Here is an 18701-nt window from a genome sequence, read left to right as displayed (position 1 = left end):
TTCCGTGTTGCCCGATAAAGTGGTGAATTTCTTGGTATATAAGCGGAAGACTCGCGGTAGATTCTATTTACTCTCGCCCAGTGTTTGCGAAGTGTGTCTCTTGTCAGTGGAAAGTGCGGAAAATCTGTGTGAAAATGAGCAGCAAGGTTCCCAGTCTAACTCTCAACAACGGCCTGAAGATCCCCATGCTGGGCTTGGGCACCTGGGGCGTGAGTATCTCTCGAAAACTGCCCACAAATTCCCCTTGTTTCCTCCGAATCCGGAAGAGCCGGTGTCCAATTTCCACGCACTTCCTGCTGCTTTTCCGCGCCTTTTCCACGGGGAAATTGGCTGATTGCACTGCAAGCACGTCCCTTGATACCTTTTGAGGGTGGTTTTAGGGAGAGAACAGGAAAAATCGATGTGAAAGTGGGTGGGAAAGACTTGAAAGAAAAGCCTTGTGCATCAATAAATCACGAAAATTGTCATTTATATCGATATTGAGCAAATAAGAGAGTAATTTTCCGGCTATTTTCCCCCGTCACTCGTGTCCTCTGTCTGCATAGTGGAGAATGTGCGGGAAAAGCGCGCCAAAGTGATCCCCCCCCCACCTTCTGGGCGCTGTCGTGCTGAATCACACTGTCCGGATTCTCCGGATTGGAGAGCACTTATGGCCCAGTAAATTCGATGGGGAGCTGGTGAATAAATTGCATTAAATTGGGCTAATTGTGGGATTTTTCCACGGCGACACCAATTTGGACGCGCGCAAAGACTCTTCACCAATTGCGGCCCGTGGAAATTTCCATCATCAGCGCGCATTTGAGCGCGCAAATCGAAGGGTTGGTCACGGAGGGCAATTGCAGAAGAACAGCGAAAATTCAATTACAATCAATTGAAAGAGTGGCCCGAAAGGCCAATAGATTTATTTACCACGGATTTTCACTCACTTTTCCCCCCCTTTTTCCTCTGCACCGTCAGAGAGTCTTTTGAGATTATGACGATTTGATATGTCTTTGAGCGCAGCTAATTCGCTTGAGACAAACAGAAATAGAAAAGACGCTGATAAAGTGTTTGTCCCAGTCAAAGGCAGAGAGTGTGAATGAGAGAATAATCTCAAATGGAAGTGCGCTTATCAGTGAAGGAGTAAAAAATACTTTGAGTTCTTTCCTCAACCATCTCTCGAAAAAGAATCTCTTTATAATCTCTCTCGTAATCGCGCGCGTTCGAGAGCAATTTTTGCGTGACTTTTATTTTGTCAATCATTCGAGAGATCTTCAATTGTTGTTCCTCGCTTTTCAGTCGCCGCAGGGCGAAGTCGCGCGGGCTGTCAAGGAGGCTCTGGATCTGGGCTATCGCCATATCGACTGTGCCTTCGTGTACGGGAATGAGCAGGAAGTGGGCGACGGCCTGGCGGCGAAGATCGCCGATGGCACGGTGAAGCGCGAAGACGTGTGGGTGACCAGCAAGCTGTGGAACACCTTCCACAGCGCTCATCTCGTGCGTCCGGCGCTGGAGAAGACGCTGCAGAATCTGCAGCTGAAGCAGCTGGATCTGTATCTCATCCACTGGCCGATGGGCTACAAGGAGGGCGGCGAGATCTTCCCCGCGGACACCGACGGGAAGACGCTCTTCTCCGACGTGGACTACCTGGAGACGTGGAAGGGCATGGAGGAGTGCCTGAAGGCCGGACTCACGCGCAGCATTGGCCTGTCGAACTTCAACATTCGCCAGGTGGGACAGAGAGATGAACCCAAGACACGCACAGACTCCGCTAATCGTCTTCTCACTTGTGCAGGTTGAGCGCGTTTTGGCCGCGGGCAGCGTGAAGCCGGCGATGAATCAGGTGGAGTACCATCCGTACCTTCATCAGACGGAGCTGAGCCAGTGGTGTCGCGCCAAGGGCATCGAGATCACCGGCTACAGCCCGCTGGGCTCTCCGGCGCGTCCGTGGGTGAAGTCCGGCGATCCCGTCCTGCTCGAGGAGCCCAAAGTGCTCGAGGTGGCGCAGCGCTGCAACAAGAGCGTGGCTCAAGTCCTGATCCGCTGGCAACTGCAGCTGGGTCACATCACCATTCCCAAGTCCACCAACTCGAAGCGCATCCAGGAGAACTTCGACGTGTTCGACTTCGAGCTGTCCAAGCAGGACATGGAGGATCTCTCCAGTCTCAACAGGAATGAGCGCTTCGTTCCGATGTCCATGTGAGTGTGGCGAAAAGAAAAAAAAGAGGAATTTTGGGGAAAAAAGCCGTGCATCGGCCGGGAATCGAACCCGGGCCGCCCGCGTGGCAGGCGAGCATTCTACCACTGAACCACCGATGCGATGAGTATTTCTAGTGAACAATGTCGCTCGCTTGCTTTCTGGCTCGCGCGAATGGAGAGAAAAGTGGCACATTGATAGAGATAATGACGGTTTTTTTCTATTACAGCGTCTTGTGCTGAACTTTTCTCTGCTAGACTTTAAATCGAGACTTTTGCAGGTTCTTCTGCAAAAAAAATGTGCGTCTTAACGTGATTTTTCATCCCTTTTTTGCAGGTGCGCCGGTCACAAGTATCACAGCTTCGAGAACAACGAATTCGCGGATTAGAGACGCAGGTGAGAGAAGAAGAGTGGCTCGCAAATTTGTATTACTCTCTTGAACACAATGCATTGCCAATACAGGAAGCGTTTTGGATTTAAACTTAAGACCTCTTTATTGAACGGAGAAAGTGTTGAGCAAAAAGTTATCAACAGTTGTACAACCGACTCAGCTTGACTAGCCTGCGAGGCGCGTGGAATGGCCGGCGGACGGACGGTGGGCGGAGCCGCCAGGCGATGGCACACGGCGATGGCGCTACTGCGCACCGCCGGGGGCGAAGCACTCGTCGAAGAAGCGCCCCAGCGAGTGGTACAAGTGCGGCCTCACGCCGGCCAGCCCGTGATCCTCGTCCGGATACGTGAGCTGCTTGAACGGCACATCGTGCTGCTCGAGGCTGCGCGACAGCGCCATCGCCTGCTGGTAGTGCACATTGTCGTCCAGCGTGCCGTGGATGAGGAAGAGCTTCTTGCCCACGAAGTTGTTGTACAGCGTGCTGAGGCGCGAGCGATCGTAGCCCAGCTTATTGTCGTCCACAGAGGGCAGACCCATGTAGCGTTCGGTGTAGATGGAATCTGGGGGGATCAGAGATTTAGAGATCAAGGATTAGGCGCGGGGATTTCATCCTGTACTCACCGTAGTACGTCCAGTCAGTCACGGGGGCGACGGAAGCGGCACAGCTGAGGACCTTTTCACCATCTGCGCTATTCCCATCGCTGGCCAACGCCATGGCGCTGGCATAGCCTCCGTAACTCCATCCCCAGATGCCCATCCGCGAGCCGTCGATGAAGGAGTGCTTCTGCTGCAGCTTCCGCGCCGTCTCCACCTGATCCTCCACCTCAACTGTGCCCAGCTTGCGGTAGATCTGATGCAGGAGATTGTCACCTCTCAAGCCACTGCCTCGGCCGTCGATCTTGGCATAGATGATTGAGCGGTTCACAGCCAGGAATGAGCCCCAGTCCATTGACCAGCGATCCACGACGTTGTAGGAATCCGGACCGCCGTACACGTCGATCAGCATGGGGTGCTTCTTATCACGATCGAGATTCGGCGGCAGCAGCATCAGGACCTTCGCCGTGAAGCCACTGTCCAGCGTGATCTCGTCCTTCTCCACGGTGGGCACGAGATGCTCCTTCAGCAGCTCGTCGATGTCCTCATTCGCCTCCCAGGTCAGCGAGTGGGTCAGCGCGACATTCCCACTGGCGTCAGCCGACCAGGAGTACACGTCTGTCCGCGGCAGCGCCGGTCCCATGGCGTTGACAGTGACGAAGCGGCCGCCGGGAGCGAAGGAGACGCCGAAGTACGTGTGGCCGTCGGTCAGTTGGCAAGTGAGGCACTGCTTCTGGGCGCCGGCGGACGCTCTGATGGCGTACAAGTGCAACTCCTCCGAGTGCGTCTCCGTGTTGCCCATGAAGAAGATCACATTGGCGTCTGTGTCCCACTGGAGCACCTCGGTGACCACGAAGCGACCACTGGTCAGTGCCTGGGAGGTGCCTGAGCTTGTGGGCAGGAGTGTGAGATGGCGATAGCTGCCGGCGTTGCTGCCCTGCGGCTGCGACGCGATGAAGGCCAACTGCGAGCCGTCAGCATTGACCAGCGGCGGATTGAAGAACTCCACCCAGCCATCAGATGACGTCATGCTGAGGATCTGGACGGGGAAATGAAGGATTGTCTGTCTCCTGGACTTGTGCGGAATTCAACTGTACTCACCGTTTGGCAGCTCCCGGAGTCGGCATTGCAGCGAGTCATGTAGCATCTGTTCTGCACTCTGTTCATCCACACGGCCACGAGGCTGTCGTTGGTCGTCCACTGGATGCTGGTGATGAGATGCTCCTCGGCGAGGACTTGCTCGGCCGCCGGCAAATTCACAATGGCCGGCGTGGGTTCGGAAATGCTGGCCAGATTCACCGTGTGCAGCGAGACGGTGGGATTCGGCGTGCCAGCCTTGGGATAGTGGATCTCAATGCCGCGCACGTACTGGAACTCCAGGAGTCCGGGCGGTCCGTAGAAGGGAATGTGCATGAGACGCGTGGGGCGATCGTCGAAGCGCACGAAGGCCAGGTGCTGGCCGTCCGGGGAGAACCAGAGGGCGGAATTGGAGGAGAACACCTCCTCTTCGTACACCCAATCCGGCACACCGTTGTAGATCGCTGGCTCTGTGTCAGAGGTCAGCCGGACGGGATTGCCGCCCACGACTGGCAAGTAGTAGATGTTGTTGGCATACACGAAGACCAGCGCGTTGGACACTGGATTCCACTCGGCGTACATGATGTTCACCTGCTGGCCATTCACCGTCACCGGCGAGATCACGCCAGTGGCCAGATCCACGATGTCGTACAGCGCCAGGAAGCTGTGCCTGAAGATCTTCTTGTGCTGCGTCGCCACGAGCAGATACTTCTGATCCGGCGACAGGTCGAATTTCACTCCCTCCGCCAGTTTGGCGTTCAGCGTGCTGACCAGCACTCGTCGGCTGTTCGCCTCGGCATCGAACAGGATCACATCGCCGGACACGTCGCGGAACAGCACGTGGCGATCACTGATCCAGCTGCCGTTGAATCTCCTCGCCGACAGGCGTCCCGTCAGCACATCCTCCAGCTCAAGCGGCGTCTTGCTGCCCGACTCCTCATCATCCTTGCCCGTCAGCAGGACAACGGGCACAATTATGGCCACGAGGATCACCACCACGATCGCCGCGATGATGGCGATCTTCTTGTAATTCCACTTCCGGCCGGCGTTCTCCATCAGCTCCTGCCAAGAGAGATTTGAGAAGGCAATTTGCCAAGGTGAGTTTCCACTGAGAATTCAACAGATTCGCCCCAATCTTTGCTGACATTCAGAGTATCTTGTGAGGCTTTACGATAAGCTAATCATCATTTTCTTGGAAAAGACAAATATTGATTAAAGTATTTGTTTCTACAGCTGCAAACTTTGCATGGCCAATTAAATTTCTCCATATAAAGAAAATCACTGAACCAATAAGGGAAGATCAATGAATTTTTTTTCCTGTTTTTCGGCTGAAAATTGATTGATTTATCTAATATTTTGTGTATTTTTGGGTATTTAAACCTATTTCAGTGGATCAATATCACCTAATTTATTAATTATTCTACAACCTTTCGATTTTTAAATCATTTCCAGACAATATTCAAGCAGATTACTTGAATATTCATGCGAATATTTTCTCCATGTTGAATTACTGGGTCAAAAAATAAGACAATTGAATTAATTGCTTAAAAGTTTACCTGAATTATCTTTCATTTTGCCACCCTGAAACACGTTTAATTAATAATGCAATAAAACCCGATGAAAACAAGCTCCAAAATGCTCCACTTTGCCCTATTAAAAATGTCATTTCTCGTCTTCACTTTGCTTTTCTGATAATTTTCACATATTTCAGAGTCTTATTGAGAATTAAATTTAAACATCCTCGTCAAATTTCAACACATGAATAATTTCCTTTATTGTGTTTACACGATAAATTATTCTTTGACGTGTTCTGGCAAACTAATAGTGTAATATTTTTCTTTTCTTTGCAAAATGAACCGCGCGATTATCTGTTGGAAATCTGGCGATTTCTCTTCAATTTCAATGATTGTTCTTTTTTTTTTCCTTGCTGTAAATTGCAACTATCAAGACTTTCTTCCAAAAATTACATAATTTTTTTGAGATGAAGAGCGCGCGATGGAAAATTATATCACACTTTTGCTGTCTCTCATTTTCTTCCTCATTTTGCCGCGACACACAGAAAACTGTGTCGCGCATTTCACGCAGCAAAAGTGTACAAAGCAAAGAACTCAATCTTTATTGATCGTTAAAAGAGAAGCAATGGTCAGAGAGATCTTTTTTTTCCCCAGCCAACTTGATCTTTATTAATAGTTTGTTTTCATGCTGTTCGAAAGTAAAAGTTTTGTGCGACGCTGAATGGAGATTTTCATCTCCATCAACTTTGTCTCTTGTTAATCCAATTCGTCCACTAAATACACACCTTTTCCCTCCATCAATTAAAATATTCATAAGGCTCTCTGTGGAGCGCTATTGTCCTTTGTCCTTTGATCTGTCAAGCGCACAAAGGTGTGAAAATGTAATTTCGTGTGCTCTCGACAATTCAATAAACGAGAGACTCCAGCGACTAAAAGTGCAAGACGACAGACGGGATGGACGGGATGGCATCAATTCATCATTATTGATGTGCCAATAAAAATTTTACAGATAATCCAACGTCTTTGCTATCGATTTCTTACCTCTCGTCCGTGTTCGTGATTAATTTATTGCGTAGCGATAAAGGGAGTTTTCTGGCTGTGCAAAATTCGCCACTAAGTCGCTATGATAGTGCTTTCGGTTCAAGTGTTTTCAACTCATTGTCAATCGGAATTGTCGATAAAGTGTGACAATCGTGACAATTGTATAAGTTTACTCTGAATTCTTGCAAATCAATGAGGAATTCGAGGAATTTTCTGGCCTTTTCCCAAAGTGGAAAATGACAAAGTAATGAAATTAATTTTGCTTTTATATTCAAAACCATTCAAACAAAGGTTTGCACGCTCAGAATAATATTATTTGTCATTTGTGGAAGAATTATCGAGAAATCGTGGAAAAAACCCCCGATTCCCTGATTTTAAGCACTGCTTGGTGTCGTTGTGCATGAAAAAGGGGAGTTTTATGATTTTACTGACTTTTTTCTGAGAGATATTTATAAAAAAATTAAATGTTTCACAACTTTATCATTTCAAGGGTGATTTTTACAAATAACAATTCTTTGGAAAGCTGATAAAATTCTCTAAAAGTCTTCTGGACACACCAAAGCAGGATGTCTTGGGTGAAATGGGCTGAAATGATTGCCGAAGAGACACTTAAAATACATCACTAATGGTGCCCTAATTGAAAAGTCTTGCAAGAATGCTTTCTAAGAGACTTTCTAGATAAGCTGAAAAGTGGGCAAAAATAGAGTGAAAAAAATACACGAGAAATATTTTAGGGAATCCGGAAGTGATAAAAACAGCGACACTTCTTGTCGCTGCGTTGAGTTTCTCTTTGCCCACAATTGAACGTGAGTCGAAGATCAATTTGTTGAATTTGCCCGCGGAGAAAATGCGCGGCGTGCGAGCAAAAGTTACCTGATCACTTTTGGTGACTTCTACAGACGTTCCACTAGACATTCTAACAAATTTTTTTATTCACTCCCCCAAAATTAACACACCCGCGATTTTCTTCACGCCTTCAGCGCTGTGCACAGTCGAGATCCGCGGAGGCACTGAACGTGTGGATGGAAGTTCTTGGCGCATTTGCCATCCATCCGCAGATGAGTGTGTGTGTTGTTCGTGAGGGGCGGCTAATTGGCCGAAATGCAGCCGAGACTATATTGTGCATAATTGCACAGTTTTTGCCAAGGTTCTCTGCATATTGCGCGGCCTAACCCAAAAAACAGTCTCGATTTCCCGCCATTTCTCATCAACATGCAAAATCCGCACTTCCTGCGCGCCTCTCTCTGCATCTCGAGTGCACATTCGCCGCCCCCGCAATGGCCAATTGGCCGCCTCCTCATCGGGCTCTTATCACTGATTGAGCTCGAGTGTCGCTGAGTATCTCTCGAGTTGGATTAAAATTAAATTTTCACCACCACGAGAGACTCTCTCGCGCGCTCTCGTCTTTCATAACACCTCACAATGGCATCATAAATTTTAATTGATTGGCCTGGGCGAGAGTGAATGCGGGACGCACTCGGGAAATCCCGACTCTTGAGCGGCCCGCAATTATCACATTCTCCACACATCTTTGCCTCTCTCTCTGCTGTGGCGGAAACACAACAACAATACTGGTTTCTGTCCCTGTCCAAGGAGAGTCACTTCTGCCCCCAAAATCTCACCTCCAAATAGCGCCAAAAGCCTCACACTTCCAGCAACGCACAGAATCTCTTTCGCCTCCCTCAGGATCCCAGCCACAAACTCCGCGGACGGATTCTCTCCTGTCTTGCTTGTCGTGTGTCTATATTGAGAATCACGAGTGAACGGGACACGGGCAGCACATACTCGGGCGAATTCCGTTCACTTCCACTCACATCCAGCGACTGGGAGCTCGTTTGCAGCGGAGGAGTGCGGCTCGTGGCCACAACACCGCCTGACCCACTCTCGCAGTCGCTCTCTTGCCCGGAGAGCGCTCTCTCGCGTGGCAACAGATCGAGGATTAGCCGCCAAGAGGGTTTTGCAATGTTTCAGCGGAACATTCGCAACATTTCACAACACATTCTGTGCGCGCGTGTGACGGAATTGAGACGGAAAATGCTCAATTCACGGGACAAATGCGCTCCAATCGTCCGCCAAGGATAGATTTCCTGGTCATTATTCTTCTGTCCGACTTCTGACACCACAAAAACTTTAAATTTGTAGTCTGTTTCTACATTAAATGCCACATTATAATGAATCTCTTAAGTTTCCATCCGATATTTCTGACCATAACCTACAAACAGCTCTAAAAGAGCTTCAAAAACTCAGTTTGGAAGAGTTTCTAAATCACAAAATCATCTCTTATGATTTGTCAATAAACTCAAAATTCTTGATTAAGAGTCAAAATCGTGCAGAAAATTTTAAAAATCAACATTTTCCAAGATTACCTTACTCTTTTTGAGGTTATGTTGCATTTTAACACTATTTACAGTAGTTTTTGCCATCAAGAGTTCAGAATAGCAATGTTTATTGCATGTAAATGCATAAATACTACTTATGACTAACGAATTGTGTGATTTTTCTAAACATTTTAATGATAAGAAGCACAAATTGACCCACTAAAATGAATTTTTATACCCAAAACAATACTAATTTTCATGAATTTCATGAAAATTTATACAAAACTTTGGTGAACACTCCAAAGATAAGCTTTCAATTTGGAAGAAAAAGTTTTGTTCTGCGTGAAACTTCAGACTTTTCACTGTATTCCTTAAATTTAGTATTTTTCCCACACTTTCTAAGTTAAATTTGAATTTATATTTGACCATTTTCACCATGAATTAATTGAATGCTTGAAGAATTGAATAATTGAAGATGATACCTCATTGTTTGAAGTTATTTCGCACTTTTCTGACACCATTTATCACGATTGAAAAACTTTCAATTGCACTTTGACATCAAAGAGTTCAGCAGAAACAATTTATAGTGTTATCTGTCTGTGCTGGAAATGAGAGAATCTTTAAAGTTTCAACATCATTCAGAGTTTGCAGAGACAAAGAATGTTGCTTTGCGCAAGGAATCGTGATTGTTCTACTCTTTGTGATTATATGAGAAAATCGCTCAAATACCTGCTTAAGTACACTAAAATGTCCATGCAATAAAAACCGATAACATTGAAACTCTCTACCTGGGTTCTTATATGCAAACATTCATGTGTGCTTTTAATTAGAGAAGCCACGCTTGAATTGCTGATGATAAGAAAACTATGACGTGATTAAGTATTAAGCAGATGTTTTATTATGTATTTTTTGGCAAAGTCCGGAAATTGCACTTCTGCAAGTCTTATGAAAAATGCACAATTCATGGCTGGTAAACTTCCCACCTAAGCTAATTGTTGGCTCTGTGAATTCAATTAGGCCATGCTAATGTCTCTCTGAAACCGTGTGAGCACTTTTTCTGAAATGTTGCGTGGAATATTGGCCAAGTGAGTGTTTTTTCACACTCTCTCTCTCTCTCTCGCTCTTTCCTCTTGATAAACTCGGCGCACTTTCCGTCGAGCTTTCACTTTTTCGCGGCCACACAGAGAGTCTCTCTGATCTGTGTTTCTTTCCCTCCGCGCGCGTCCCAGAACTCACCTCCTGCAGCGTCCAGGCGAGCTTCATGGTGTCACTGGACTCGTGGTCAGGATCGGATTGGGCGAGTGGATGGTAATTTCCCGGCTGCACTTCGAATGGACGGATTTTGCTGCTGAACACCAGAAGCCAGTGGTGCATTTCTTCCACATGAGCGCACCAGAAAAACTATCACTCTTTTGTGGATTGCAACACTTTTCCCGTCTCGGAAAATTTCCTCGCGATTCGCACGGCAATTGAGCACGATTCGGTCGTTCTGGAAGCACCATTAAATTGGTCGCTTCTGTGCTATATTCTCTCTCCGGCCTGTCCCCGAAAAGCTGTGTGTGCGCGGGAAAACGTGTCGCACCTGTTAAAATTCGATGCCACTGAGGAATTTGCTTAGACACTATTTACTCGCGGAATTGTGGCCTCATTGTGGGCTTCGCAGTCTTTCCACTCTATTCGGCGGGAGGTTTATATAATTTCTATACCTTTTTTCCCACTTTGTGCACAATTTGCTTGTCGAAAAGGTCGCTTAGTCAAGCCGAACCGCTCTTAGCATCCCACTTTTGTGCTCTTCTTCTCCTTTCTCTCTCTGGGACAAATGGCGTTGCAATTGAAGCGGAATATCAGCCACTATCGCCGCGGCAGTGCGACTTTTCCCGCGGATCAGCGCCGACTGACGCCAGTGAAACGCGGCTGAGATTTGCCAGAAGACGCGCGCGATCGTGGTGGAAGTCAATCATGAAGCGGCATTTCGCTCGCCCATCTTCCAATCCCACCACAATCGAAAGTCGCGCTTCAGGGCGCGAAGCTTTCACGAAATCTTGCGGAAAGTTTCGCGCCAGAGACGATAAAGAAATATCAACAATTGGAGCCGCTCAAGGGGGAAATAATACAGTCGGATTTGCTTCTGAATTCTTGCAGCCTTAAGATTGCTCTCGTGACGAATTGGCAAAAAGCGATGGGATTTTGTAAAATAAAATTTATTCACCTTTGCAATATGTAACAAATCGCTTGAAAGACATCATCGAAAACAACACGATCAATAGAAACGTTCTCTAAGTATGTACAAATTGTCGTCTAAAAACTCGTTGCACAAGTCGTCTTAGGCGTCACTTGGGCGCCGCGAACACCGAGTCGGAGCTGGAGTTGAGATCACTGGCGTCGCCGTTCGCGTGGCCGCCGGCGTCCTGGAACAGCTCCACGAACACCGGACAGAACTCCGACGCCGGCCCGCCCCACGTCCAGCCGCGCGGGATGGCCATGTGGCAGAGGCCCTGGCGCACCACCGCCGCGTGGCCGGTGAGGCGGTCCGAGGTGCCAGCGCGCACCGGTGGCACCTTGGCCAGGAGCTCCTTGTCGAACAGCGACTTGCTCTTGTAGATGGCCTCGCGGAACGCGTTCCGGTGCACGGGCAGCGACTCGCGGCACAGGATGTTGCACTGACTCGCCTCCTGGGCGTCCGCGTCGAAGCTGGTCGTTTTCACATCCAGCATCTTGTAGTACTTGGTGTCCTCCACGTCCACTGTCATGCCCAGCCGCGCGTCGGCACCCTTGGCGCCCGCCTCCCAGCCGGGCCAGCCCTCGCGCGCACGCGGCCGCACGCCCGAGAAGTCGCCGGCCACCAGAAAGACCTCCTGGTGGCCACGCTGTGCCGCCACGGCGCTCAACACGGCGTCGATGCGCGCCAAACTGAAGTGCTTCAGGTAAATGTTCAGCACGGACACGCACCATGTGGACAGGCGGAACGTGGCCAAGTGCGCGGCCGGCGGCACGCCGTCGAAGGAGCCCTCGAGGCAGCCCTTGAGGTCCAGCGCACGCGACTCCGCCTCCAGGAAGTCGCACTGAGCGGCGTCGTACAGGAAGCCGAGGCCGCTCAGGAGACTCTCGCGGCCAGAAGTCTGGAATTTCCACTGGCGCGAGTTTTCGCGCCACTCGATCGTCCGCCGCAGGCTCGGATGATTCAGCTCCTCGCATATCCTGGCCAGCGCAGAGCCATGGAGGACCTCTTGGAGGCAAATCTGCAGAGGAGAGAGGAAAAAGCTTGATTAATTGGGAAATATTGCAACATCGACAAGTGAAAAGCATGAATCACATCAATTTTCAGCTGATTTTATTAGTCAGTTATTTAAACGAACTGGCAAAAGTGGATTTTCAATAGCCAAAAGTTTGCAATAATCAAATTTCCAAATACAATTTGTACATTTCAATCAACACAATTCATATTTTTGCTAGGAATTTCAAGAAATATTGATTAAGAAATGGCGGAAAGCATGTTTTCAATTTAATCTTCAAGAAGTCATTGGAAGTGATAATTGACCACGAATGAACCTCTCAGTTGAGAGAGCAAAACATCAATTTCACTATCTGAACTGCGGATTATCGCGCGATTGTGCGCAGGCCATCAAGAGCGCACCTGCGATGGTCTGGCCAGCACGTGGCGTCACAATCAAAAGTCGCTTGAATAATTGAATATGAGGCATTCCACTGTGGAGTCATCTTGATAAGGAATAATTTATTGACATTGAGAATAAAGGGAATTCAATAGTTCGTTGAATACATTGAACTCCGGGGTGATTTGTACTCACAATTGATAGTTTATTCTCCAATATTGTCCTGCAGACCACTTCCAGCACGCCCGGATTCTCCGCCTTGGCCTTCGTGAGTCTGTCCAGGTTCCACGAGGCGATCCTGATGGCTCTCCTGCCGCCGCGGCTGAACTGAAACTCCCCCTCGACGGTCGGCCGGTGCGAATACGCGCCCAGCAGGTCGTAAATGTCATTCACAGGCACATTCCGGAAACCATTGAGTCCCGTCAGCGGCGTCCCATTCATCCGGATCGCCGACACGGACAGACTCTTTCTGTTCGGCGCCAGGCTGGGCCTCAGGCCGCCGTTTCTCACCGGCGTGGCGCCGCCCGAGGATACCGTGGACGCGTGTCGATGCAGTCGCGGCGTCTTCGGTGTGGCCTCGTCATCGCTGAGACTGAGCAGCGCCCTGATGGCGCCCACGCGCGCCGGCGAGAGCCCCTTCACGCGCCCCAGGTCGTCTAGTGACTTGAAGGGGCCCTTGCGCTTCCGGTACTCCACCACGTTGGCCGCGAGCTCCTGATTCAGGCCGCTCACCTGCTGCAGCTGGAATACCGTGGCGGTGTTGATGTTCAGCGGCCCCGGCCTCGCGGGCAGCGCGGGTTCGGACAGCAGGGACTCAACGGAAGGCGTTCTGCAAGGGGAAGATTAGGAAATCAGAAAACAACCACCAGAATTAAAAGCAACAAAGAGGAATCACAAGTGTTTATATTGCAGTAATAAGGAGACTAACAAAAGCCATCAAGTGAGGAGATAAAAGGAACGTGATAAATGAGTATTTTTCTCGAACCACCTTTTACACCATTTCTCACATGGCAAAAAATACATTTAAAAGTGATATTTAGCGCATTAAAGCCCAGTTTGTGGGTTTTTCCTCGAAATCGAACCTTCATTTCATATTTTAAGCGGATTTCAGGGGCGACAAGGGCAGGAAACTCACCTGGAGCTGAGAGATGATCCCTGGAGGGAGCCCTGCTTCCGTCGCACGCAGATCTCCGGCCGGATCTGCTCCAGCTTCACAGCGCCCATGCCCGAAACCAGGGCCAGGTCGTCGATGCGCTGAAATTGGCCGCCGATGGCCGCTCTGTGGTCCACAATGCACTGCGCCACGCGCCGGTTGACGCCGGGCAGCGTCATGAGTTGCTCCACGGTGGCCGTGTTGATGTTGAGCGCCTCCAGGCTGCCCATGTGGGGCGCCACGAAGGCAGCGCTCAGAGGCGTCTTGTGGCGCTTCCTGCGCATGAAGGGCGAACGGAATCGCATGCGACTTGGGGTGCCGCCAACGCTGGCGCTGCGTCCACTGCGCTGGCCCAACTGCTGACTAGAGGACTGGCCCATTGTGGTGTCACCCGGGGCGCTATCGAGTTGATTTATTGATAAGTCAGCCTGATAAGGCCACCGCACAAGTGTCTTCCGCAACACTTGAGACACAACCAAGTTCTGGACTTTGTGTGGGCGGCGCTCGACAATGTATTGGGGCAGATTAATTCACTTCTCAATCACAACTTCTTGCCACAAGATCACGCTTCTGTATCAATGCAAAATGTTATAATAATAATCTTGTGTGGAGAGAATTGATGCAAGAGAGTCCACAATTGACCCTCATTTCTCAACAACGACACAACATTATATTGCCTCAGAGACAGAAAAGGAGAATTCTCAATGCTTTGATAACTTATAATACGCATTTCCCAACGGATTCCAACACAAAATTTTTTGGGGCCGCGCACGAAAGCCACAAAGAAAATCACGATGACAATCGAAAAAATTGAGAGAAGCCTTTCATGATTATTAAGCTATATCACAAGAAGCAACGGAAAAGTGATACTGTTCATTGTCTTACAAAATACAACGCGCCATTCGAGGCTCTTCGACAATACATAAATAATAATTTGAATATGTTATATTCCAAAAGATGATGTCACGATTTCTTGTGCAATGGATTGTGTATGTGTCAAGCGCATGTTTGCCATACAATTTTCCGCAGAAAAACGGTCATTTTCCTACCATCAATTCTTAATGCGGTCACAATTGAGACTGAGCGATGATGTGCCATCGCACATAATTTATGTGAAAGTTTATCGATTGCAAGCTCAGCGCGCCAGACACTTTTCCGGCAGTGGAAATTGCATTGTGAGCTTAAAATAGATTGTTTTTCCCATCTATTTACTATGCCTCTTCCACCTCATGGCAAGCCACATGCGAGTCTCGGCGACTTCTAATCAATCGAGAAGCTCATTAGCATTCAGAATAGCTGAATTATTAGTCAACGTATCGACTGGCTCAGCCTACTCACACCGTTTCCAGATGCTTACGCTATTCTACAGTGCACAGCAATTGAACAGGCACATCTCGACGGCAACTCTGCTCTTGACAGTGTTTGATTTGCCATTTAGAGTGTGGATAAAGTGTATCGCGAAAAGTGTTTGTCTTTCATTTTTGCAGAGAGATGCAAAATTTCAGCAAAGCATTCAACAAGGTTTAATTGGAGATAATAAAGCTTCAATATGGAATTTTTTCATAATTCAATTTACGTCTTTTCCACTCTGTCTCAATAAATAGTCTGAGAGATCGTTGACTTGATTTATTTTGCTGACTTTTCTATATTTCATATTCAATTTCCTGAGAATGTTGAGAATATTTTTCACACACCATGGAAAATTCAAGGAAAGTGAGTCTAAGTTGAAGCATAGCCAAACAGAAAATCAACCAGAGTTTTATTACACTCTGAAAAATTCCTGTTCACATTTTCCCATTCATTCTCGATGCTACAGACGTGTGTTCGAATCCCAACCACTTATAAATGTTCAAACACAGCAGAGTGCAAAAATAAGCCTTTCAATGGCAAATTGGAGCAGCCCAAGCGGTTGCTGTTGAATGTCCCAGCTGCAATATACGCTTCACTGGAATTGTCTTGCGCTCTGTTCCTGTATATATAAAGGTGAACGTTAGAACCACTTATGGTTGGTTGGAACTGACAATCTGACACGGTAAAGCAAACACTTGTCTAGATATCTCATTTAATTGAGAATACTGTGTTCCCCTCAATAGGATGTTAAAGCCATATTAAGTGTAAGTAAGTAACGACTAAAAAATCACTACAAAACGTTGAGAGTGTTGAGAAATTTCTCATTGGAGAAGCATCTGGAGTTGCACCGAACACAGTGTCGGCGAGTGTAAGCGCTGAGATGTTGACTGAGAGTGGAATTTGAGTCACTCTCAAGTTCATTTGCGTTCCCGTGCACTGAGAATCTCTTGAACTTGCGCCATGTGTGGCACAGAATTGGTGAATGAATTTTCGTGCTCACACATCAGCTGAGGCCGTTTCGAATGGTGTCCCAAATTGGCGCTGTGCGTTCCCTCGGCGCACTCTCGCCCCATCAACCGAGCCTCGGTGCGTTATCACTGCGACAGTCCACACATAGATATGCACAGAAATTGATTGGACAATGCTCTCGAGTGGCTCCAAAGTTCGCCTCCCTTGCACCTCTCGATACACACAGTTTGCTGACACTGTTTTGAGTTGAAGGTGATTTTCCAGCGCGATGGAAAAGTGCCTATAGTCAATGCCATGGAGCTTTTTGCTGCCTTTTTTGCCCACCTGTTTTAAGGTCTCGCGCGAGCAAGGTGAGGCGAACACAGCTGAAAACATCACCCGATCGCGGGATTTGCATTATCACAGCCGAGGCGCATGAGATTGATATGGAATTTTACGGGCTCTGTTTCTTGGGACATCCTAGTGACTCACAGCGGAGCCAAGGACATGAGAACTCTCCCTTTCTCTGGCGGCCAAGGCCTCAAATGATCGGCTCAGATAAGGGCGATTTGCGTGCTTTCGCCCGAACACTCACTTCCGGAGTTTGGGACTTGAAATGTTGAAATTTCGCACTCAATGACGCGCGATGACTTCATCGGGAATTAGTGGGAAAAAAGTCCATGTCGTCACTGTGTCAGTGCCGAAGATTGGCGAGAAAGTGATGATTGTGAAGTGTCTTGGCGATTTTCTCCCCAAACATTGTCATTAATCAGTGGAAAGTGGCGATTTTGCTGCCTTCTTTTCTTGCATACCTTCACTTGATGAAAAGTGTCCCAAGATGGCTTTGACAGGACAGAGAGTTTTCACACGATTTTTTTCTCACACATTTTCACCCACACTTGGCGCTCTTTTTTTTACGCAACAATCACATTTAGCAGGACATCACAGTGAGGCGTTTAGGGAATGATTTTGTGCAGATGTGAGGGCCTTTATTGGGAGGACTAAAAGCACAGGAGACACAAATAGAAGATCTCTTCACGGCACACACAAAACTCAAGTGACACTCCAAGTTGTCACAGTGATGGCACGCATTATTGCAGTACTGCTAGAATTGCACGCAAGCTTAACGAAAAGCGCGCGCAATGTGTTGAAAGTTTGAACGGTGTCCCACTTTTACTCCGTTTCCACGGAGAATTGCTTGGTGTTCAAGCCTCCGGTGCCTCCTGTGGCTTGATCCTCGCTGATTCTGAACTGCACGAGGACGATCAAGTACGTGGTCATTGAGGAGACCATCTGCAAAGAAAGGAGAAGTGAATTTACCGCGAAAAAGTTGAGAAAAGCCACACTCACAGCAGTTATAACGGACAAGTCGATGGTGAAGAAATTGTAAGCGTGCAATTCCAGCTTCTTCACCTTCATGATGTCCAGAATGTCCTTGATCTTGGACCTGAGTTGGTCGTCTGAGGAGTTGGCTCTGGCCTGAGTTAAGGACACCACGGCTTCTGTCCACTTGAGCTTCACCATTTCGCCACTGGACAGAATTGCCCAGAACTCAATGGCGTGCAGGGCGACGAGAGAGAAGCTGAAGCTGACCAGGATGTCGGCACTGGGATTGGCAAAATTCTGGCGAATGTGGGTGATGATGTAGTGCATCTGCACAATGACACAAACGAATCCTGAGAGGAATGTTATGATGATCTGCTTCCCGAAGAAGACGTTCAGCCTCTCGTTCAGGTTCTGCAGGATTCCCACGATGTCGGCAACGAGGGGAGTTGTTGATGGGTTCACAGAGGCCACGGGGCGGACTTTCATGGAGTTCCCATGCTTCCCGAGGAGCGACATTTGAGCCATGAGGGCGTCCAACTCCCCAGACAAATTCGCCCTGATGGACATTCTGAGGAGTTGAGTTCTGCTGCTGAGGAAGGACATTGCGCCAACGAATTGAAAGTTGAAGACCATGAGAGCGAACTTGGGCAGACAGAAGGATGCCCAGTAGAAGAGTGTCCAGGAGTTGCTGAGATCGACGGTGTTGTAGTAAGTCAGCGTGGCGACGGTTAAGCCACACGAGATGCTCACGACAATGAAGAGGATGGACATCCTGCCGGACACTCTGTTCACCTTGGTGTAGTTCACGCCGAAGAAGTCCTTGAGCTTCTCATCGCACATCGCGAAGGAGTCCAGAATTTCCTGTCCCAAGTCGCGATTCTTCAGGGCGAACGCAATGACCATGATGAAGGCAAAAGCATTGGGACCGGATTGCAGCCAATTGGCAGCCACGGATATGCTGGCGGATTGATCCCGATCCCGGAACATGCTGACCAAGCATAGAGCATAGACGAATAGTATGACTAAGGATGGCAGGAGTTGCAGGACGCTGGTTGTGCGTGCTTTCCTGGAATTGCCACTCAAAGAGCTGCGACCAAAAGGTCTCAAGCCCAGCACAATAGCCAGCAAGTTGAAGGCTCTGGTGTTCTCCATCGCGAAAGCTCTCACAAAGCACTGGCAAAAGGATGAGCTTCGGCGTGAGG

At 48.5% G+C, this 18701-nt stretch overlaps 4 protein-coding genes and 1 non-coding gene across 7 annotated transcripts; 1 reads left to right on the top strand and 4 right to left on the bottom strand.

Moving 5' to 3' along the window:
• Positions 1-27: 27 nt before the first annotated feature.
• On the top strand, positions 28-2628 carry LOC132256177 (aldo-keto reductase family 1 member B1-like). The gene is made up of 4 exons (XM_059752425.1): positions 28-209; positions 1279-1710; positions 1775-2178; positions 2513-2628. The coding sequence occupies exons 1-4, from the start codon at positions 135-137 to the stop codon at positions 2562-2564; spliced, it is 963 nt and encodes a 320-aa protein (XP_059608408.1). The 5' UTR covers positions 28-134; the 3' UTR covers positions 2565-2628.
• Trnag-gcc (transfer RNA glycine (anticodon GCC)) lies at positions 2228-2298 on the bottom strand. Its single transcript has one exon. It is a non-coding gene; the product is annotated as a tRNA-Gly (tRNA).
• A 16-nt stretch (positions 2629-2644) lies between the features above and the next one.
• LOC132256173 (venom dipeptidyl peptidase 4) lies at positions 2645-10892 on the bottom strand. 3 transcript variants are annotated; one of them, XM_059752416.1, is made up of 5 exons: positions 10818-10892; positions 10348-10693; positions 4263-5300; positions 3189-4200; positions 2645-3127 (listed from the first exon to the last, which is right to left on the bottom strand). In XM_059752416.1, the coding sequence occupies exons 2-5, from the start codon at positions 10483-10485 to the stop codon at positions 2811-2813; spliced, it is 2505 nt and encodes an 834-aa protein (XP_059608399.1). In that variant the 5' UTR covers positions 10486-10693; positions 10818-10892; the 3' UTR covers positions 2645-2810. The 3 variants fall into 3 exon arrangements, with proteins under 3 accessions (XP_059608399.1, XP_059608401.1, XP_059608400.1); XM_059752418.1 differs by lacking the exons at positions 10348-10693; positions 10818-10892 and adding an exon at positions 8416-8646; XM_059752417.1 differs by lacking the exons at positions 10348-10693; positions 10818-10892 and adding an exon at positions 7667-7809.
• Positions 10893-11440: 548 nt separating this feature from the next.
• On the bottom strand, positions 11441-17239 carry LOC132256175 (endonuclease/exonuclease/phosphatase family domain-containing protein 1-like). The gene is made up of 4 exons (XM_059752419.1): positions 16986-17239; positions 13858-14274; positions 12918-13551; positions 11441-12350 (listed from the first exon to the last, which is right to left on the bottom strand). The coding sequence occupies exons 2-4, from the start codon at positions 14253-14255 to the stop codon at positions 11442-11444; spliced, it is 1941 nt and encodes a 646-aa protein (XP_059608402.1). The 5' UTR covers positions 14256-14274; positions 16986-17239; the 3' UTR covers position 11441.
• A 107-nt stretch (positions 17240-17346) lies between these two features.
• Positions 17347-18651, bottom strand: LOC132255853 (putative gustatory receptor 28a). Its single transcript, XM_059752024.1, has 2 exons — positions 17524-18651; positions 17347-17466 (listed from the first exon to the last, which is right to left on the bottom strand). Exons 1-2 carry the CDS (start codon positions 18649-18651, stop codon positions 17347-17349), a joined length of 1248 nt encoding a protein of 415 aa, XP_059608007.1.
• Between the last annotated feature and the right edge of the window lie 50 nt (positions 18652-18701).

Source organism: Phlebotomus argentipes, unplaced genomic scaffold, assembly GCF_947086385.1.
Source record: "Phlebotomus argentipes unplaced genomic scaffold, Phlebotomus argentipes genome assembly contig_5, whole genome shotgun sequence".
In the NCBI taxonomy this organism is placed as follows: domain Eukaryota; kingdom Metazoa; phylum Arthropoda; class Insecta; order Diptera; family Psychodidae; genus Phlebotomus; species Phlebotomus argentipes.
Note: the sequence above shows the minus strand (reverse complement) of the source record. Positions and strands in the feature narration are given on the sequence as shown.